The sequence below is a fragment of the Zeugodacus cucurbitae genome, chromosome 4 (genome assembly GCF_028554725.1).
Source record: "Zeugodacus cucurbitae isolate PBARC_wt_2022May chromosome 4, idZeuCucr1.2, whole genome shotgun sequence".
Lineage (NCBI taxonomy): Eukaryota > Metazoa > Arthropoda > Insecta > Diptera > Tephritidae > Zeugodacus > Zeugodacus cucurbitae.
In genome coordinates, this window is record NC_071669.1 from 64,081,632 (window position 1) to 64,104,795 (window position 23,164).

At 35.0% G+C, this 23,164-nt stretch overlaps 3 protein-coding genes across 4 annotated transcripts in view; all 3 read left to right on the forward strand.

The window, feature by feature from the left end:
* LOC105211165 (putative mediator of RNA polymerase II transcription subunit 26) overlaps positions 1-20,530 on the forward strand; it is a 113,651-nt gene extending 93,121 nt beyond the window's left edge. For both annotated transcript variants that reach the window (XM_029039518.2, XM_054228629.1), the window contains 4 exons: positions 6,167-6,298; positions 8,350-9,065; positions 18,434-18,625; positions 19,401-20,530. In XM_029039518.2, coding sequence (XP_028895351.2) covers positions 6,167-6,298; positions 8,350-9,065; positions 18,434-18,625; positions 19,401-19,520 — 1,160 coding nt within the window. In that variant the 3' untranslated portion in view covers positions 19,521-20,530. The remainder of the gene's footprint in view (positions 1-6,166; positions 6,299-8,349; positions 9,066-18,433; positions 18,626-19,400) is intronic.
* Positions 11,720-12,559, forward strand: LOC105211124 (uncharacterized). Its single transcript, XM_011182423.3, has 2 exons — positions 11,720-11,871; positions 11,936-12,559. Exons 1-2 carry the CDS (start codon positions 11,818-11,820, stop codon positions 12,500-12,502), a joined length of 621 nt encoding a protein of 206 aa, XP_011180725.1. The 5' UTR covers positions 11,720-11,817; the 3' UTR covers positions 12,503-12,559.
* Positions 15,428-16,265, forward strand: LOC105211123 (uncharacterized). Its single transcript, XM_011182420.3, has 2 exons — positions 15,428-15,586; positions 15,650-16,265. Exons 1-2 carry the CDS (start codon positions 15,533-15,535, stop codon positions 16,214-16,216), a joined length of 621 nt encoding a protein of 206 aa, XP_011180722.1. The 5' UTR covers positions 15,428-15,532; the 3' UTR covers positions 16,217-16,265.
* Positions 20,531-23,164: the final 2,634 nt, after the last annotated feature.

Genomic DNA, 23,164 nt, shown 5'->3' on the forward strand with positions numbered 1-23,164 from the left:
GGAATTAATGTGGGATTTCCGCTTGACTCTTTGCTAGGGAGAGACTTTCAATGAGTTCTGTGGGGAGAGAGACATGCTGTTAAGCTCTAAAAACGAAGGAATGACTGAAAAGGGTACGATATGAAGTGGCAGAAAATTGAAGTAGTTTTGGTATTTTCGGGTTATCTTTTTATTCTATGTTAAAGCTCTTTAACGCAATTTTGAAGTTATAGAGATCTATCTGTGTCAAGACGAACGAATGTATCTTTAAACATGAGAACCTACAATTTTTGAGCCCTTAGGAGAGGTTCGTTAGTGAAGTAAGAAAGAGACTTACATAAGATCCATATTTATTAGGGTAGTAATGACGCGATGTGCTCGAGCAACAATCTACCGAAGAATCTAAAGCCAAACCTTTTTATATCCAAAGTGTGATTGGTGTTGTTCTTCTCTTGACTTTAGGCCAATACAGACCACCCTTCATTGAAAACCCTTGATCAGTCCAATATCACTTCATTTGTCTCTTTTTTGCGGAATGAAAAGCCAATTGGAAAACCAAGTGGAGCCAGGTCGCTCTCCACCAGATCTTTTAAACGGAATGGAGGTCTTCCTCTGCTTCCACCAGGGGTGGTATACTTTCAAAGCTGGTGTGTTTTCATCCAATCGCACAACATCTTATTGTCTTTTTATTCACTGAACTATGTCAATATTGCCGCATAAGTCGCACAGCTCATTGTTCCATCGTCTGCGGTATTTGGCGTTGCCAATCATGAAAGAACCATAAATCTTACGCAAAATGTATCCCTCGAAAACTCCTACTGTCTCAACGGATGTCGACATTGTCCACGCGTCAGAATCATAAAGCAGGACAGGAAAAATGAGGGACTTGCAGAGTTTTACTTCTCAATGGCCTACTCGGTTAAGTTAATTTCCCTAATTGTACTTTGAAATCGATATACACAAATTTATCGCATCTTTTTTAAACATTTTCAACACATTTCTGAAAGTGATTCTTTGAAAATGTGGAAATCTTGAATGTCATTTGATTTTTGTATACGTAAATATTCGAAATGTATTTTTCAAAAAAGGTTTATTTAATTTTTACAATTTTAACTGTAAGAATACTATTGTCGAACGGGCATAATATGCAATGCAAACCGTCACATAGTTCGGCCAAATATCACGAATACGTTGAAGGTTTGCTCAAACTGAAAGGCCGAATGCTGTCCCATGCCATGAAGATGTTACTACAACAAGAGGATAACGAAGAGCGCCGTGATCATGGCAAAGGTGGCGAAGCAACCGACGAGCATTTCATTGATCTCGGCAGTCATCCGATAGCTACGCCGCGCACCCTACATGCCGAAGACTTTACAATGCCGCCGCATGAGACAACCACCTGCACCACAACAGAAGATGTGCCTGTAACAAGGCCCACCACCAAGCGTACACCATTTAATAACTTAAAATATGGGAGTAATTGCATAGATCGGGCTGAAGAAGCGACAACACGAAGGCATCATGCGGATATGGAAGAGACTGCGACCCAACGTACTAATAAAATGAAAGGAGCACATGGCGAGCACACAGAGGAAAATTGCGAGGAAGAAGTTGCGACGCGAAAACATAGCTTGGACAGCGCTGAAGCGGTTACACATCGGCACCACCATAAAAATAAACAAGACGAAGAAAATCGCGAAGACGAGCAACATACGACATGCAATCCTAATTTAGAAAATGAAGAAACCAATACAGTACGACACAAAGCGAAGAACCACCACAAAGATGAAGACCATGAGGAGGCAACAACGACGAGAGGAAACGAATTAGAATCCGAAGACGCTGATAAGTCTCAGAACAAAACAAAGGTCTTACACAAATCTAAAGATGATGAGGAGGAAATATCGTCAAAGAAATCACACACCGAAAAAGAAGAAGAGTCTATACATGACAGCCACAATAAAACAATCGAAAATAATGACGAAGAAGAGGTCACAAGAAAAGAAGGAACCAGTCATAAAATAATATCTTGTAATTGTAATCATGGGAGTAAAGCGAGTACAGGCGGTCATGAAGATAAAGATTCCGACAACGACGGAAGAAAGCACGCCGAACATGAAACAAGTATCGAAAAGCCGCACGCCAAATCAAATGAAACTACTACATCAAGAAACGATGGGGACGAGTTAGTAAGAAACATAGCTTTGTCTCTTCTTAAGTCCCACATCTTACATAAAAATGAGACAACAACAGAAAACTCACAGGAAAATCAAACAGGTGATATAACTACAGAAGCTGAGGAAACAGCGGAGGAGTGCAGTGAAGAGGAAGAATCCGCGAACGAAGAGGATGGTGAGGAAAACGAAACATGTGAACCTGAAGATGAAGAAGTAGAGACTACAACAGCGGCGACGCGGAAAAACCAGATTGAATGGAAGGCAGAACTTGAAGAAGAGGAGCAAACAGAAAGAACATCAGCGCATGAACCCAGCGACGAAGAGAACTTGGAATTACTTATATTCGAACCACTGAATAATGGAGCATGGAAACAAGTACGAGTCCAAGGACACACCACAAGTGGACCCGATAAAGAAGTCACTAATTCAGCTGAGTCACACACCACAAGTGGACCTGATAAAAAAGTCAGTAATTCAGATGAATCACACACCACATGTGGACCCGATGAAGAAGAAATCCCTGATCAAGCGGAGGAATCTGCAGCTAATGAAACCCAAAGAACGTCTGCACATGGACCCCCGGTGGAGACCGATAACAATAAACAGTATTATAAATTACTTATACTCAAACCAATTAAGAATGCCGAGTGGATACAAGGAGGAGCCGAAGGACACACCACTTGCGGACCCGATGAAGTAGAAATCCCTAATCCAGTTGAGCCACATACCACATGTGGACCTGATGAAATAGAAATCCCTAATCCAGCTGAGGCACATGAAATCACTAATTCAGGTGAGCCAGGACACACCACTTGTGGACCAGATGAAGAAGAAATCACTAATCCAGCGGAGAAATTGGCAGATCACGAAATACACACTGCGAAACCTCCAAATCCCACGCAAACGAGTGGTCCATTAGAAATATTGTCTCTTATTGTAACAACACCAATACCAGGCGTACCAAATGAGCGACCTACAGACTTTACGCCTACGAACGGTACTACGCTCGCGACGCCCACTTCGATAGAAGCTTATCCAACGATGTGCTTTCCAGTAACCGAGCCACCAGCGGTGAATGCCACGCCGGAGACAACCACACAGGTCTCGAATCAAAATGTTAGTGTAACGCCTTCAAACGAAACGCAGACAACTACCACGGCTGCAAGTCAAAACACTTCATCCGAAGTTACGCAACCACCACTGAATGTTTCAATAGAGAATTCAACTCAATCACTACAGACAACGCCAGCTCCAGTCACACAGGAGGCAACCACGCAGTCACAACCCACGGTAAATTCTCAAGAAAGCACAACAATTACGAAACCCCCGAATAATACGGAAGAAGTGACCACCCAATCTGTTAGCGGTTATGCGACTATGTGTTATCCAGTAACCGAAGCTGCCACACCCAGCGCAACAACCATGAAACCGCCACCACAAACACATACACAAAAACGGCGAAGACACTTAAATAAACGTTGGAAAGCGCAACAAGAGTTTCACGCACCTTCAATGCGTGCAAAACTACGCCGCGTCGTACGCGAGCTGCGCAACCGTGAACATAGAGCTGTGGATAAATCAAAAATGTTGACTTTAGTGCATTACGCTGGACAACCACATTACCAACGATATTACTTACGTGGTCTCAAAGACTCCGGGAGCTCAGATGCGAGATACAAGAAACGTGAGAACTACTACTACCCTGATGAACAAGAGGATCCAAAGTTTGAGAGGCGTAGCAATAATTTACAAATACTCGATTATGACGAAGTAAAAGACGAAGATCAGTCGGGTATATTCGAGGATGCAATGAGGGTGAAACTGCCATTTTGTCCGACGAAATCACCACCCCCACAACCGATGGCACAAAAGTGCGCGGGCAAGAATCACAACATACAACATTTCCGACAGCAAACAACGAAGACACCAATGTCTTTTATGCCACTTGAGCAATGCACAAGGAAGTGTGAGACTGAAACGAGCACGCCGCCATACATAATACCATTCCCTAAAATGGATACCGAGCCGAATGATGTCTGTAAGTCACGAAATGGCGCTGACTTCTATAGCTTAGACAACAATTTTGGCGATAAAGACAATTCCGATAACGCCAAGGGTTGTAATGATTTCGATATAGAGCAATTTACAAAGAAGAGTCCAGCGGAAATATCGTTAGAAAATTTTCGTAAACAAGAACAAGCAGACCCCATACAACAGAATCTCAGTTTTATGGGCCGCTTGTTGGGGAGAAGTCAGAATTGTGGAAATACAAAATCGGCTACCTACACACCGAAAGCATTACCGACTGTATTACCTGTTGAACAGACAACAACTAGTAAAGCAAAAAGCTTCTTTCCACTACAAAAGCTATTTAACAAATGGTTTAAACCACAGCCGAATTGCGATAAATGTCATCAGAAGGTAAAATTAAAGGATCTTCTACACCATAGAGATTCCATAAAGCGTTTAAATAGTGGAACCACTAAAACTAAGCGACAAAAGAGTGCACAGTTAAGAAATATAAGACAACGTAAGAGTGATAGCGGAATTCATAGACGTCATAGATCAAACTTTGGATCCGCGCTACATAGTAAACCGGAAAACAAACGAAGCAGACACACACGCTATAGCAAAGCAAATAAAGCAGCTGAAGACCGTTTCACTGAGCACAGAAAGCGGCGACGCCACGCTCTTAGGCGTCATCCACGTCGAACGAGCGTTTACGAAGAGTTGAACAGCCATTTGAACTGGCGAAGTGATGGTGTGCCGGATTTACCGCAAAGCTGGAATGGAAATTTCGAAAGTGATATTTATAATATGTTATGATTGGCGATTTCTATTTTCGGGCATTGCAAATATATTTTGTAGACGATTTTCTTAATTAATATAATATATAAAGCTGCTACATATTTTCGTATAATAGTAAATTAAATGCAAAAATTTTGTTATATGTGTAATCAGCAGACGGGTAAGACCAAGTTTACTCAAATAGACGCCGATTAATTTGCCTTCGAGACAAAGGCAACTCAGTCACCTCCATAGCAGACTTTGTAAGCGCTTCGATATTCAGCACATTATTCTGCTGTAATTCTCTTAAGCTGAATAAGTGCTGAGTTTTTGAAATCTGGTTTGGGCTTCCGGATTTTATTTAACTGAATTCGAGCCAATAAAATTGTTCAGATACTAGTCCACACGTCTGAAAGTAACATTTCCGTTTACGGTCCAACAAAATTATTGAATTCGTCTTTTAAAAATATGCTATATTCGTGGTTGAATTCGATTTGGTTTAGAAAAGAAGAAATGAGAGATCTTAACGAAAAATAAATAATCCGAAATTCGTAAGTGAGAATTGGGGATGTTCACCAATAGGAATAATTTCTGAAAATTATACCAAACGATTCAACAGCTTACAGAATACTTCCGGATCGGACAAATATCTCGAAAAGTTAAAGAGGTGAAAAGGTATTAATGTTCATCTTGATATCTCGAGAAAACACTTCTTCAAACAAGAATGAGTTCGGCTGTAAGCAGAATTGATATTATTTCGTCGATACAAATACAATGCCTAAGAAGAGCATGCGAGAAAAAAATATTGTATCAAAAAAATAGCATGAGATAAAAATAAAATTCGAAAAATATCATGATATATTTTTTGTATTTATAAGCGGCTATTAAGCTTGAATATTTATCCTATAATTAAGGATTCAACTGAAAAGAAAGAGATTCATCACGGCAATGTTCTCGGTCAGTCAAAGATATATCCCTTTCAGTTTAAGACTCATCCCTCTTCTGAAAAATTATGAAGATAAGTCGACGTTTGTAATGAAAAATATGGATACTTTTTTAAGATTTCTATTATTACGATATTGAAATATAAGTACAAAACATACAAATGACAGTAAGAAATACAGTTTCTCTTACAGCCGACTGCATATAGACTATACACAGCATATCTAGCATATCATATATGCCCTCGAAATATATTTAAAAAAAATTTGTAAATTTTCCAGGCAACCCGGACACATTAATTTGCGGCAATTGCCGAGAATGCTTCAACGAACTGGCTGAATTATTAGACCACAAGCGGAGTTATTGCAAGTTGCGTTTCACTTGCAAGTGCCAGGATGTTGCCTTTGCTGCAAGTAAGTATCGCAGACGCAGCCAAGTGCTGGTGTTTTATTGCCGCATTATTGTTGTTATTGTTGCACCCACACCCACACCAACACAACTCAGCAACAGCATCATCTACGACAAGCTCATATAATAACCAAAGAAGCATATGCTTGCATGTGTGTGTGTGTTTGTTTGTATGTGCCACATCATGCTGCTGTTGCATGCCACTTCATGCAAATTGTTATTGCAACACTTGTTTTGCATCTTACGGAAATTTCTGTTGAAGTTGCATATTATTTTGTATTTGTGTTATGCTGCTGTTGCTGTTGTTGTTGTCCATGTTGTTTTTGTTGCTGTTGCTGTTACTGCTGTTCTTTCTGCCATTTGCTGCTACTGTTGTTTGTAATTAATTTATTATTGTTTAACACTTTTGCAAACGTGTCAGTCGACACTTGTTTGCACATGTTTGGCTGGCAGCTATATTTTGTAGCACATTCTATCGCACAGCAAACAGTGTATTAGGGTGGTACTAAATTTAATAATAATAAAAATAATAATAATAAAAATAATAACAAAAAATTCTCAATGATAGTTCAAAGCGTTAAAAATGATAAGAACATTAGGGTGGTATAAAAAAACAAATAAATCTAGAATTTAATTTGTTGAATTTACAAAAGATTAAAATTAGGGTTAGTATCACCCTTTATGATTATTAGATTATTAGAGAAACAGTGACTGCAGTAAAATTTCAAGATATAGAACTTCATAGCTTAAAATCTTGTGTATCTTATGACCATGTGTTAATAACTAAAAATCACGAATTCCTTTTTTAAGTGAATAAAACAACATTACATTATATAAAGAGTGTGTAGGATAGCTTGAAATAGGTGCAGTTAATTTTTAATTTTTTTTTTTTCAAAATTAATTTAGACGAAGAGGTATACATTTAGGTTCAAAAAGTAAAACATTAATCCAAAAGCTCTAAATTTATATATTAAATATATGGAGAGTAGTTGGCCTGCTCCAAAAAAAAATTGCTTAACATATTATTAAAATACATGCAGATTTAGTTACAAATTTCCTGCCGGGTCATCTGCTCAATTACATTAGTTTGCTAACTAAATTTGTAGCAGAATTTTAGGCGTTCCATCGTGCACAAATTCAAACTATGAAAATACTTGCACTATACGCCAGCTTTTAGAAGATGAAAGTATGAGAATTCATGGCACTTTGTTTGAGCTGGCTGCTGGCAGAAGGGATTATTATCCAGTTTGTGTGAACAGCTGTTGCGCTATTATTGTCTATGGGAGATGTTTAAATGTAGGATAGTGAGTGAAAGTGAAAGAAAGTTTAAACACTTGAACATATTTTTTTTTTAATTGTAAGGGTATTAATTAGAATTCAAATAAACAGTTGGTTGATATCCAACCGCACTTTTCTTGGAATTAAAAACGAAATGCAAAAAAATCCCGCAAATGTCGAGAATTCGGCTCAAAAAGTGACATTTTCTGTTGAGAATAAGTTTGGGATGCAAACAGATCTCTAAAAATATTTTATTGGGTTAATTTTGGCACAAATGTCCAAGATCGATATAAAACGGATTTAATCGAATTAATCGACCAGTGCTTGATCCTAGAGACCTGGAAAACGGCGGAAGCAAAGTTGTAGACCTAAAATACTTTCATTCAAGTCACTCTTAAAAATCAACTATTTCAAGGGTCCGTTGATTTCTGCCTATCCTGCCGTCTATCTTCTTTATCTTTAACAAAATTAATAATTTGCTTCGAAGTTCTGATAGGCCATTCATTGGCTTTTGATGCTTTCCCAAGCAAAAAAATAAATATACTTCCATAGCTAATAAGATATCTTCTCCTCAATATTTATCAACTTTTAAGTGTTTCTCAGTTCAAAACGCGGTTAAAAAGGTAGAGAATATGACTAACAGCAGATGGGGTCTAAACTCAGCTAAATATTATTTTATCCATCGAAGATTACAATTATTCCTTTCTTAACTAACTCTCTTTTAATTTTCTATAAAAATAAACTAATTTCTCTCTTTCTCTCCAATTTTTCCCCACAGAAACCCCACCGATGAGCGCCAAACTATTATGTGCCGTCTGCAAGGATGCCTTCGCCAATCCGTGGGATCTGATGGTGCACGCACAGGCTGCGCACATGGTTAACATTTACGAATTGGGCAATGAGGCTAATAACAATTATGCCTCGGCCGATTGTGTGGAGGATATAGCTAACGCTAACAACAATAACAGCAACAGCAAGAATAATGTTAACACAGTCACAACGTTGTCCACCACTGCCAACAATATTAGCAACACATTCAACAATAACAACAACAATGTTAATGGCAACAACAACAACATCGCTACTGATTTGCAGCACGCCGCGCAATTGGCATCGCCGTCGCAGTTTAAGCTCGAGTTGAACAACAACAACAATAGCAATAATAACAAGAACATTGCCAACAATAATAACAGCATCATCAGCAGCAACAACAACACCAACATTGGCAATGAAATACAAATGTCGCCAACAACCGAAACATTGTCAACGGCCTCGTCCGTGGCTGGCAAATTAGAGAGCAACAACAACAACAACAACAACAGCAATAATGAGCACAACAATATCGATATGTTGCTAACAAGCAATATGTCGGCTGGCAACAACAACGGTTTCATTGCCAACCAAAATGGGCTGGACGGCGGCGACGCCGATCACTGCATGGACGGCAAATTTGGCATTTGCAACAGTCCGACGGGCTCGATTGCCAACAAGGAGGTAAGTGGCAGCGATATGTGTGTTCCTCAAAATGCGTGTGTCTCCCTGCTATGAGTGGGTGTGTGTGTGTGCGTTGTGTTGCATGTTGCAGTTGCAATCCTTGACTTTTGAGGGTAGAGTACAATGGTGTGTTTTGGCCGCACATTAGCAAATGCAACCGAATATGTCTCTGTCATTGTTGTTTGTATTTGCTTTACAAGTGCATCCTCACACACACACACACATTCGCATACAATCACCGATTACTTACGGTCTGTGTAGCTGCTGGCATCCAGTATTTGTTTTTGTTTGTATTTGCATTGTCTAATGTTTGTTGTTTGTTGTTTGGTTGCAGTTTGTGCGTTTCTGCAACCATTGTCAACATTATTAAGTCATATTAGCTCAGTTTTGTGTATTGCTTGCTGGTATTTACTTGGATTGGGGATCGGAATTTGGGTAGGAAAGAAAGAGTCTTCATCGTTTGCTGGCAGTGTAGATATTTGATATTACGACGTCAGTGTATTTGCACGATTCTGATAGAATAGCCTCAAATCAGATGATAAATCATATAGCGCACCTAGGCTAAGTTGTTAAAAACCGATCGATCCTTCATTGAATGTCATCATAAACTAGTAGAATCCTTCTTTGGACTGATAGTACCAAATAGAAAAGCTAACTATCTATAAAACGTATTATTAAAATATATTATAAATAAATCGAAACGATAGACACTGGAAACACTTAACATCTACTTTCTACAGATCGGTATGGCAGTTATTGTAAAAGTTCTTTACTAGGTTCAAGAAAATTGTTATAGGAAAATAATTAACTTGATTAAATACGGTTTTATACCTTTTCTCTATTCTGCGATTTTACAATTGAAGCTGTTATAGGATAAATCCAAAAATATTGTACCATAAGATATGCTATTATCTTAAACCATATCATGGTATTGAGAGATATCATAGAGATGTTAGCTTCGATGAAGAAAATTTCGGCATCCAGTTCTCCATTTTTCCCATTGAAAAGCTACGTTCACCCCGAGTAACATAGGCTATATTTATTGCTAGAATCTTAATTTTCTTGAAATAGTCCCCCGCTGAGGGTCTCAAAAAGACTCGGTGATGGAGAATCTTAATCTGAAACTGAAAATCATCTTCCAAGTCATTTTCTCCGCATCGCAATCGCGTGCCAGAGAGTCGAGTAAAGAGCGCTCGCTGCTGCTTGCTGAACAAATTTTCAAAACCTGCCAAGTACGCGCTTGAGAGTCGTATACAGAGCGCGTGCGGCTTGAAGAAAAAAATATTAGAAATATACAAGCTCGCACTAGACCGTCGAACTCTGAGAGTTCCCAATGCCTTCCTAATCAGAGAGAAAGACAACGGACACCAAAGACTAGAGTTCGTAATCAAGTTTCAGCTCATTGCAAATAAAATATAATTTCATGTTTGAATTTTCCTCATTTTACTTTTTTTAAAGAACCCACACAAGACACGGGAAAGCATTATACATACATATGTATGTATGGAAGAGTGTATATAGAAGAGTGTGCGTAAAAACTTATAACTTTTGAACTGTTTGTTTAAACCCATACGAAGCCGGAAGGTTTTTTTATACGGTGGGTCCCAAACACTACGCACAACCGCAAAATCGGGCTTCGCCTTCACACTTTAGCAAACGGATGTCTGTTGGCTACCCACAGAGGATACTTGGTCTAAAACCGGAAGTCGTGAGCTGATTGCGTCATATGCAAAAGAATCGTCCCTGGCCACTGCCAAGTGAATGGCAATCAGAAACTTTCCTCACTAACTTGAACTTCCACATATGAAACCATCCCCTTATTATATTAATTATCGGATAATAAAACCACTTTCGTTTACTTAACCTCTCTTTCTGACAATGATTTTTTTTACACTTTTTTAAGGCTATTAAGGAACAGCAGCATTCTAGTCTCAAAGTGATTTTAGATAAGATCACCGGTATGAGACTCAGCTCAGAAAACATTCATCCATACGGGGTTTTAGACAAAAAAAGTTTAGAAGAAATCTACTAGTGATGCAACAATGAAATACATCTTATGTTATATCCACATTTAGTGGCAATTACTTCTTTCGAATAACTTTTCAGTGATGATTGCTACAAATAACAAAGTTAATTGACAAACAAGCAAAACATAACACAAAGTTGGAAACAAAACAAATCTAATTCATGGCTATATGGCACTTATGGTATTATTATTTAAGTCCCATAACAGCAAAATGATAAAAATACAACTAAAAAGTATAAATATTAGATCACCCGATGTAGAAAGTGGTTTTATATACCAAGTTATTCTAATATATGCCACCATTTCGGAGATTTTTGTGTTTTGATAGTCCTTAATACCACAAAGACCACCAGCGAAGCTACAAGAACAATTAATTTGCAAAGTCTTGCAAATTTTTAATATAACAAAATTTTGCGATTAAAAGCGTGGCAAGAAGCTCTCTTCTTAAGACGAATAATGCTCGACTTCACACAATATATTCTACGCTTCCTTGTGAGCTTAACGCTCGACTGTCGATCATAAGCGCTGATAACAGTCTTCACGCTGTTATCAGTTTACAGTTATGCAGGAATTAATACCAAATTTAATTATATGCGCACTTATCTGAGTATACTTGCAACCTCTAATTCCTCTAGTTGACCAGCACTGCATTTTCAAGCGCTATAAAAGCTCACCGCGACATTCGATTTTCATTAACAATTTTGTTAGCAAAGTAAACCATTCAAAATGAAATTAGCTGTCTTCGCTCTGGTACTTGGACTCTGCCTCGCAGTTAACGCGGTGAGTTACATTCCGTTATTTACTTCCTTTTTAGTCCAAACAACCCATTTTCACTCCATCACAGGCCAGTGTGGATTACTCTATCGAAGATGAGGAGGTTATCGAGTTGTCTCCCTCGGAGTTAGCCGATCAAATTAGCAATGCATTCTTTTACGGTGTTTTTGGACGCTTGAAGCCGACTATCAAAGCCGGTCTTCGCACCCTGAAAGGAGTACATTGTACTATCGAAAGGGTCATAAGCATACGTGCGGCTGGCATTAATTTCTTGAACGCATTTAAGGATTGCAATAGCGCCGCCTTTAAGGACTTGAATGCACTTCTCAATCAAGTGCAAACTGTGGTCTACACCTGCAATGATATTGTTAACTTGAATGAGAATGTCTGCAATAACAGTGACTACAATGATGAGGCCGATGGTCAGAAGAAGACTTCGAAGACTTGCTTTGGCAAGTTGGTGAGCAAGATGGTAACCCTGAAGAAGCAGATCGGCAAAACCGTTACTTTATCCAAGAAGTTGTCCTCCACCCCTGGTGCTTATGGCGCATGCAATATGGAAGCTGTCGATGATTTGCTATCCGTTTTTACTGAATTCCCCACCTTCGTCAAGGAGTGCTCGAAATTGACCAGTTAAATATGTAATACATTATAATTTCACGAAATAAAACTTTAAATATCGATAGCATGCAAACTACAGTGGTATTGATTTTCACTCGGTTAGTCGTAAGTTCGAATTCGAGGCGGAAATGAGCTTGTTGTTCTTCACTATATTTCCTTTGTTCAGACTTCCAGTTGAAAACCTAAAATGTGGGTGTTTTCAATTATCTGTTCATGATATATGGAGAGACAAACTTTCGTGAGCATCCAAGATTTGGCTCAAAATCTGGCTTTGGTTTCGTTTGCATTTTAAAAGTATATTGTTCGTCTGCAGTTTGTGTAACATTGTCAACATTATTGAGCCATATTAGCTCAGTTCTCTCAGTATTGTATATAGTTTGCTGGTACTTGCTTGGATAGAGGTTCAGAATTCGAAGAGCCTTCATCGTTTGTTGTCTGTGAGTTGGATGTTATGATATCAATGTGTAGTCTTAAGTCTGAATCGATGACAAAATAATGTGACAATTGTATTTTGGAAGAAGGAAATTGGATATACGAAAAATAGCCATTCGAGAAAATTGAAATCCTATTCATATTGCAATGGCGTACTGAAATTATTAGCTTCTAATAAGCTTGACAGCTTTCTTGACTTAAGATATAGATTAAAGATATAAATGTTATGTATGTTTTCTAACTATTTCGATAGATTGTCGCCTTATGATTTGAAATCATGTTCTTCTGTCTGAAATATAAGAGTCAATCACGATAGTTCAATTAAATGAAGGTTTAATGAATGATTTATGGCTCCAAAACTTTCGAAAAGTAGGCGTGAGATCACCAACTAATGTATTTTTTATACATATCTCACAATTCAGTGAAGCTATATTATGACATATTCCTTGCCTTCAGAAATATAAAATTTTTTGTTAGAAATGGTTCAGAAAGCAAGCAAAACAAAAACAACAGATGTGGCACCGCACAATTATGAATATAAAACCATATTTCAGGAAATACTCGGACCCAATTTCCTTGCTCTTCTGATGTTCCTAGTTACAATACAACACCATTGTAGATGATCTGATTCATTCACTTTACAATGGCTCTGATCATTGAAACCGTACCGATAATAAAATTTACTATCGAAATGAACCCACCGAATCGAAAAAATACATTCCGCAGCTAATAGTTGTCGCTAATTACGAAATCGCAAAATCGATAAATTTGGTCGAAACCTATCCGTTGATGAGTGTGTTGCGAAAATTTGAAGGAAATAAACCATTTGAAAATTTTTATGTAAACAATTACTGATGACGGACTAAATTATATTTGAAATGGGTATTTTAGAGACAAGAGACAAAAATAGACCAAGAAAAAAAATTTAAGTTGTTTAAAAGCGATATAAAGTTGTCCCCCGAAATAGCGAAAGAAAGAAGAAATTTCGCAGTAATTAAACAATGTAGGCTCTCCAATACAGGATAAAACCGGATGAAAGAAAATGTGTAAAGGCCCTCGATGATCAGGTCAGTTTTAATTTTTTGAACGAAGCAAAAGTACAGACAATGTAATTTATCTAATTTGTCGCATTTGTCTATAAAGAGCGATAAAACAGTTTTACGTTCTCACTTTGTGGTAAAGAGGTTTAACGACGGAATCAAGGATTGCCTGAAAATTTTCGATCGAAAATCTTTATCGTATCGAAATTGAATTCGCTGCGTATACAATGATTAGGCCCAATATGTAAATCAAGCACCAGCAAGGATGTACTTTCAAAGGCACCAGATATCGAACATAAGAACTTCAGTACCTATAGCTAACTTTTTACTGAAAATATCGGTAGCTCTTTCATATCTATACTACTATTATAAAGAGGAATGATTTGTATGTATGTTTGTAATGAATAAACTCAAAAACTACTGCGCCGATTTCAAAAATTCTTTCACCATTATAAAGCTACATTCACCCCTAGTAACATAGGCTATATTTATTGCTAGAATCTCAACTTTCTGGAAATAGTTCCCAGGTGAGGGTATCAAAAAGACGCCTTGATGGAGAATCTTCATATGAAACTGAAAATCGTCTTGCAAGTCATTCCCTTCGCATCACAATCGCGTGCCAGAGAGTCGAGTACCGAGCGCTCACAGCTGCTTGCTGAACAAAATTTCAAAACCTCTCAAGTACGCGCTTGCGAGTCGAGTATGGAGCGTGTGCAGCAGCTTGACGAACATAATACATATTAGAAATATACAAGGTCGCATTAGGGCGTCGAACTCTGAGCGTTCCTAACGCCTTCATATTCAGAGAGAAAGACAACGGACACCAAAGACTATAAGTTGTAATAAAGATTTAGCGCATTGCAAATAAAATATAATTTCATGTTCGAATTTTCCTCATTTTACTTTTTAATAATAAAACTAACGCTAGAAGAAATCATCATTGGATACAATATTGAATAATATCTTATATAGAATCTATTACAACTGGCATCACGTTTTAGTTCTGATTACTTGAACATATTAAATTTAATTGAACCAAAACAAACAAAGCACACAATTAAAGTTTAAGAAGTTAATCCATGGCTTGATGAGATAAAATTTATATACAATTTAACTCAACATGGAAAAAGGGTGTTTTCATTTTTTTATCAAAGAGGCAAAACATTCCACCATTCCGGTGGTTTTTTGTTATCATCCAAATTATTATTAAAATTATTTTTTAATTTTTGGATACTCTTTAATATCGCAGAGACCACCAGCGAAGCTACGACAAAGCTTAATTTGCAAACAACAGAAAATTTGAAACGATTTAAACTCTGTTTGTTATCTGTTGGTTGAGAAGCTCGAGGCTTAAATCTATTAATACACGGTTCTACTGCAGCTTAACGCTCGACTATCGATCATAAGCGCTGATAAGGGTCTTTGCATTGTTATCAGAGTTATGCAGGTGTTGCGACCCACTTATCTTACACTCTCTAATTCCAATACCTGACAAGCGTATAGTTTCTATATAAAAGCCTGCGCCGACATTTGATTTTCATTAACAATTTTGTTAGCAAAGTAAACAATTCAAAATGAAATTAGCTGTCTTCGCTCTCGTTCTTGGACTCTGCCTCGCAGTCAATGCAGTGAGTAACTTGCCGTTATTTTTTAAATTTTTCTTCCAAAAACTTATATTGTACCCGCTATAGGCCAGTGTGGACTACTCCGTCGAGGATCAGGAGGTTAACGATTTCTCTCCCTCGGAGTTAGCCGATGAGATCGATGATGCTTTCGTTTTCAGCGTGTTCGGAATTTTGAAGCCAACTATCAAAGCCAGCCTTCGCACACTGAAAGGTGTACATTGCACCATCGAAAGAGTCATTAGCATTCGTGCAGCTGGCATTAATTTCTTGAACGCCTTTAAGGATTGCAATAGCGCCGCCTTTAAGGACTTGAATGCGCTCATAAATCAAGTCCAAACTGTGGTCTACACTTGCAATGATATTGTTAACTTGAATGAGAATGTCTGCAATAACAGTGACTACAACGATGAAGCTGATGGCCAGAAGAAGACATCAAAAAGTTGCTTCGTTAAGTTGGTGAGCAAGATGGTAACACTGAAGAAGCAGATCGGCAAAAGCATTACCCTATCCAAGAAGTTGTCCTCCACTCCTGGAGCTTATGGCACATGCAACATGAATGCTGTTGGTGATTTGATCTCCGTATTCACTGAATTCCCCACCTTCGTCAAGGAGTGCTCGAAATTGACCAGTTAAATATACAGTAAATTTTAGTTTCACGAAATAAATATCGAAAGCATGCAAACTGTTGTGTTCTTGATTTAGAAATAGTCGAAGGCTGGGGTACAAATATAGGACTTACAGTCGGTACGTCTGTATGTCATTGAACTAATCCTATGCGGCTGGACCGATTTGAATGAAATTGTTTGTGTGTATTCGAGTATAGTTTTTAGTCACCACTCGGTCCAGTTGGTTTTTTAATTGGATGTCGCTACTGTGGGTGTACCAAATCTTCAATCCAATTATATATTAATTCCGGTTTGTTCCAATAAAACAAAAAATATGTTCTGTTCAATATGCCAATAGCTTGAAATATCATGCAGGACAACGACTGCCGGATCTGCTAGTATCTTATATAAAATCAAAAACGTTAGAGCTGTTGAACTGACGTAAAAAGTAATTTATTTTGCTGTGGAAAGTGAAAAAGTGTATTTATTTTCTATGTGTAAACAGTTTCTTGATAAACTGTATTTCACTTATAGACTAATAATTACACCTACAAATATAAAAATGATAAAAATACATTCTTTTCGAGTTAAAATGGCAAACAAAAACAATTAAAGATTAAAATATATTGGATCACCAGTTATTTCTATCTGGATTCAAAAATATTTTTCATATTTTTTACGGATGAAGGCATTCTAATAAATACAATTATTTCGGAGAATTTTCAGTTATCGCCCAGTCATAAATTCGGTGGTACTATTTAACATCACACCAGTTAATCTATTATTTTAAACTTTGTAGCAATTCTTCAAGTACATACTTATAGTTGTTCCGTTTCTTTGAGTGCCTAACACCCGACTATCGACCGCAAAAGGTGATAAGAACTTCACACTGTTATCTGTTTGTTCGCACTTATCTTAGTATACTCGTCCCCTTCAATTCCACTAATTGATCATCCCATCACATTTCCAAGCGCTATATAAAAGCCTGCGACGACATTTGATACTCATTAACAATTTTGTTAGCAAAGTGAATAAATCAAAATGAAATTAGCTGTCTTCGTTCTTGTACTAGGATTGTGCCTCGCAGTCAACGCGGTGAGTTATCATCTATATTCTTTCCCAAACTTATATTGTATCCACCACAGACCAGTGTAGACCACTCCGTCGAGAATCAGGAGATTATCAAGTTCTATAACTCTAAGTCGAGCCTCAAAGAAACCCTACGCACTCTAAAAAGGTGTAAAGTGCACCGTCGAATGGGTTCTAAAGATACGTGAGACTGGTATTGATTTCATGAATGACTCTGAGAATTGCAACAAGACGAGGAAGAAAGACTTGATTAAGCTTCAGAAGCAAGTGCTGAAAGTTGTGGAGACCTGCAATGATGTTCTTAAAATTAATAAGCGCCACTGCAATGATGGTGACTACAATGATGAGCATAATGGTCAAATGGAGACAACGAAAAATTGTTACGTTTAGTTGGTGAGTGAGATGACAACCCTGAAGAAGCAGATCAGCAAAACCATTACCTTATCGAAGGAGATGTCTTTCAAACCGGGTGCTTATTACGCATGCAACTTGGCAGCTATTGATGATTTGCTATCCGTTTATTTTGAATTCCCCACCTTCGTCAAGGAGTGCTCAAAATTGTTGAGATAAATATGTAGTACATATTAATTTCACGAAATAAATCTATACATATATCGAAAGCATGCAAAATTCTTTTTTTTTTTTTGTTTATTTCGAAATATTCGTGGGTTCGGATACCAATATGGGTTTTCTACTCGATTGGTTGTTAATTTCGAATTAGTTTGGTATCGTAATAAGCTTTAGAGTCTTCACTAGAGGTTCTTCTTTCAGTCTTTCAGCCGAAAACTGAAAAACTGCTATATTAAAAGATTTATTGAGGACATAAGTATATAAATATATACTTCTTGCTCGAATTTGTGTATTTCCCTCAAAATTAATCTCAACAGCCACGATTTGTTATTTCTTCGAGAAGATGTGTAGAATTAAGTTTGAGAGACAATCCAAAACATTGGGAATTTTTATCTGACCTGATAAAAGTTATTTAAATAATATTCTCTCAAGAATAGCTGACCACTTTCGAATTTTGCAGAATACGAATTTTTGTTTTGAATATAACCGTTGTAAAATATATACCAAATATCTAATTATATTTGAAAAGAAATAAATTACTCACACATTTTTTTTCTTTCTCTCTCTCCCTGCTCACTCTCTGCAGGAAACACAGCACATTGACTCCCCATTGGATGGTCACACTACGATTTTGGCACACAATCACCAAGCAGACGATGTGAAAATGTTGAACGGTTCGGTGTCGTCACGTGGCAGTTCGCCAGTTTTGGAGCACGAAGAACAAGAGCAGCAAATGCAAAAGCCACAACCCGCTTGCATTGTGCGCACACTGAGCATTGTAAGTGCAAAGTAAATAAAAAATGAAATTAAATACATTAAATTATTTGCAAACAGTGAAATATACTCTCACAAATATGTTGAAAATACAAAAGTGGGAGCGTTTAATGGCTTATGTGAATAATTGGTGCGCATGCCCTGTAGGGAAAAGTTGATGATGATTTGAATTTATTTTTTTTAATATTTTTTATCTAGAATGATGTTGATAGACTTAAAATGTTGGTTATAGACTATGGTAACCTTTTTTACCATCAATTTCCTACAGGGTATCCATACGAGTACTCAAACAGAAGGAAATTTAAATAATTTTTAGTCTCAAACTTTTCCTGCTGGGCATGCCTACGAGCATTAAATATTATAAACGAAATCATACATAAAATATGAATAATTGAAAAAATAAGCAATTCCGTGCTGGTAACCCAGCGAAAAAAAATTGGCTTTGTCATAAATTAAGTTAACAGCGAAAAGCACTAATTGCTGGTGAAAAAGGCAAATATACAACCACACACTCTTCACATGCACATTCAATACTCACCAAATGCCAGCAGTTAGTGTAAATAAAAATGCAAACAGTTATAAATAATGCGACACATGCGCTCAGCCGCAAGTTGGGCGTGATCAATTTCGCAAACAATTGAAATTAAAAGCAAAATATTGACAATTATTCATTTACTTTATTTGTGCTTGTACTTGTATTTATGCCACCACTCACACTCTCTCTCCCTCTCCCTCTCTCTCTCTCCTTCGCTCTTTATCACACACACACACAAATAAAGGAAGCAACGGCCACACCGAGCACAACTGGCAACTTGATGACCAGCACACTGGCTTTAAGCCTTACAAATGGCGTTGGCAATGCCGCCACAGCACCAGCAGCAGCGGCGGAAATCAAATAAATAACAACAACAACATTGGCAGTAATCGTGTGACTTATATATAAAACAAACAACAGAAACACACAAACCAAAGTCAAATTAAAACGAATGCACAGGCGGTGCTCACAGCGGTTGCACATGGCGTATGAGTGACGCAGAGGACATTAAAGCTGACTCACGGTGGTCACACAGTTTATATGCAGATGTATGTATTTGTATTTGTATTGTTATGCAAATTTGGTGGTGAATGAAAAATTAACAGTAAAGTTGATTTGTAGTTTTTCAATTTGTCTTTGTTTTGGTTTTTCATAAATATAAAAATATTTTTATTCTTTTTTCTTCAAGTAAGTGAGTTGCACTACAACAACAAAATGTTAGCACAAATTGAAAGTAAAAAATAAATAATAATTATTATTATTTTTAGCTGCCTTGGTAATAATTTTCAAAAAAAATAAAAAATTGTTACAGAAAAAATCGAAAAGAAGAAAAAAAAATTTGTTTCAAACAAAGAATTATTTAGTATTTTTTTTTTTAATTTTTTCTTTAAACCTCTAAAAATTATTTTGATGTAATATTATTCTGCTACTCGACGCAGAGTGGAAGAGTTCCAAAAATATATTTTATTCTGTTTAAATACAGTTATAATAATTAAATATGTTTTTAAAATACTAAATTAACTTGAACTAAAAACAATTATTTTCTTTACAAACAATTAAATTATATACTCATTGCCGCATGTATGTGTGTGTATACAGGTTAATCAAGAAATATATATATTAGATGTTTACCTTAAGCTAGTCGATAGTTGCATATAATATGCAGGATATAAACATACATATCATTTTAAATTAGTTAAAACATTTATATACTACCTTTAAAATAGATAATTAATTTTAAAAAATATATATGTAGGCATATTATAAATATATTATACGTAGGAGTAAGAAATACATACCTATAAGTATATAAAAAAAAATTGATATATGCAAAAAACCAATTATGAAAATCAATTATACTAAGGCAATTATTAAAAAATAAAATATAATTCAAACAGAAATATATAAAATATAATTTACAAAAAAAAATATATTAAAAAAAAATATTAAATTGAAATTAATAATAAAAAATATGTAAATTAAAATTAAATGCAGCAAATATTGCATTACAATATTTTTTAATTAAATGAAGTTATATTAAACACAATGAAATATAATTTAATTATTCAATCAATCAATTATAATTTTACTATTAATAAAAAAAAAAAAAATTAAAAATATGAAAAATCAGAAAAAGTGTCTCTAATTTAGAATAACTAAACTAAACTGTATGTAATCATCATAGTAATCTAATATGCCATGCAAATCGTAATCAAAGAATCCGGTAAAATGAGCTTTGTACATAAATTAGTAATTAGTTGAGTATTTTATAAGATTTTAGTGTATCAAATACCGATATGTTAACAACAAAAACATAATTTAACAAAGGATATAAACAAATATATATTAACACATATATGTAAAAATATATATTTAAATGTACATGTAATTGTATACTTACACACAATTATGCCATTAAATGCAAACCAAAGTAAATATAAATATATATTAAAGCACATACAGTGGCGAAATACGTATTTATGAGTAGATAGTAAATATTACAAACATAAAATTAAAAAAAAAGAAAGCCACCAAAAAATTATAGTGTGCATATCTAGCTGTGTGTGGAATTATATTATTATATATATTGCTGGAAAAAGTTCACATAAAATAAAAATTAAAAACATGATTATTTGTATTGTAATGTATGATGTTTTCAAGTAACAAATATTACTTGAAAATAAAATAATTAAAAACATTTTTAGAAAAAGAATCAAAATTATTACTTATGAAAAAATGGTAATTTCAATTATTGTTATTGTTGTTTAAGTATAAATATGTTTTGAAATTATATGTGTCCAAAACACAGGATTTGTTTATTTTATTTTACTTTATTTTACTTTATTTTATTTTATTTTACTTTATTTTATTTTATTTTATTTTATTTTATTTTATTTTATTTTATTTTATTTTATTTTATTTTATTTTATTTTATTTTATTTTATTTTATTTTATTTTATTTTATTTTATTTTATTTTATTTTATTTTATTTTATTTTATTTTATTTTATTTTATTTTATTTTATTTTATTTCATTTTATTTTATTTTATTTTATTTTATTTTATTTTATTTTATTTTATTTTTATTTTTATTTTTATTTTTATTTTTATTTTTATTTTATTTTATTTTATTTTATTTTATTTTAATTTATTTTATTTTATTTTATTTTATTTTATTTTATTTTTATTTTTATTTTTATTTTTATTTTATTTTATTTTATTTTATTTTATTTTATTTTATTTTATTTTATTTTATTTTATTTTATTTTATTTTATTTTATTTTATTTTATTTTATTTTGTTTTGTTTTGTTTTATTTTATTTTATTTTATTTTATTTTATTATCCACTTATATTTAAATATATTTTTAACCATATACTTTAACTGCATCAATCAGTTCTATATTGATTATATTTGGAATAATATAACAGTAAATCTAAATAAAGTTGTTTAAATTTTAGAGCGGTAAAAAACTTTTAGAAACATATTTAAAAGTCCTCCAAAGTATTGTAACAAAATGAAAAAAAATTATATATATAATAATAAAGGAAATATAACTAATCAAATACTGCTGTTTTATTATAATTCGGGAAGTTTAAGGGGAATTGGTCAGTCCACATATAGGTATGTATGACCCTAATTAAATCCAAATAGGAATTCTGAAAGCTCACTAACAGAAAACGCAAATTAAGATCTTCATTGTTACATCAGTTCTGCGAAGTTATATTAGATCGGGAATCATGGGTTGGGTATCAGGAAGTTAGTTCAAAATATCATGTGATCTCATTTCGTCAATTCAAATCTAACGTTTTTCTAAGGCTCTCTATAAAATAGCATGTTTCGACAATAGATCATGTTTGACTTTTTAATCCACTATTTTGAAAATATCCTTAAATAATTATGAGCTGTTGTCGAATTATAACATATTTTAAGGAATTCTAAGATGGATAATGGAATCTTTTTCCAATGAATTTTCACGCTCGTATAAGATAATACCTGATAGTTCCTGCTCCAGACTGAGCTATGCTAGATATTTAAGAATGAGATATCCACGACTTTCATTATAGTTTCCTCTGGGAAACAGAGAGAGCTGGAAGTTTATAGTATCTTGCGGTAAGTATGTATCTTGACCAAATTTTCTTAGGAACTGAAGTTATTACAGAGAGCTTTAGTTTAGACAAAAACCATCTCTACTAGGACATATTTTATTTCTATAGGGTATATTGAGTGATTTAACACGATGTCTAATATGTTTTATTTTGTGTCATTTCTGACTTTAACTCACCAAAACGGTAATCATTTGAGAGAGGCAGTCCAACAAGTGAAACATACGATGAAATATTCATCGCTGGTTTTTACTTTTTCCCATCTTACAGAAAGGTTTTGTTAAACAATGAATGAGAATGAGACTTGCTTTGTACTCTTAGAATTAGTTGTAGATCAGATATATTTTATAGGTATACCATCAACATATTTCGGAAACATTAGCTTCTTAACTAGTACTGCACCAT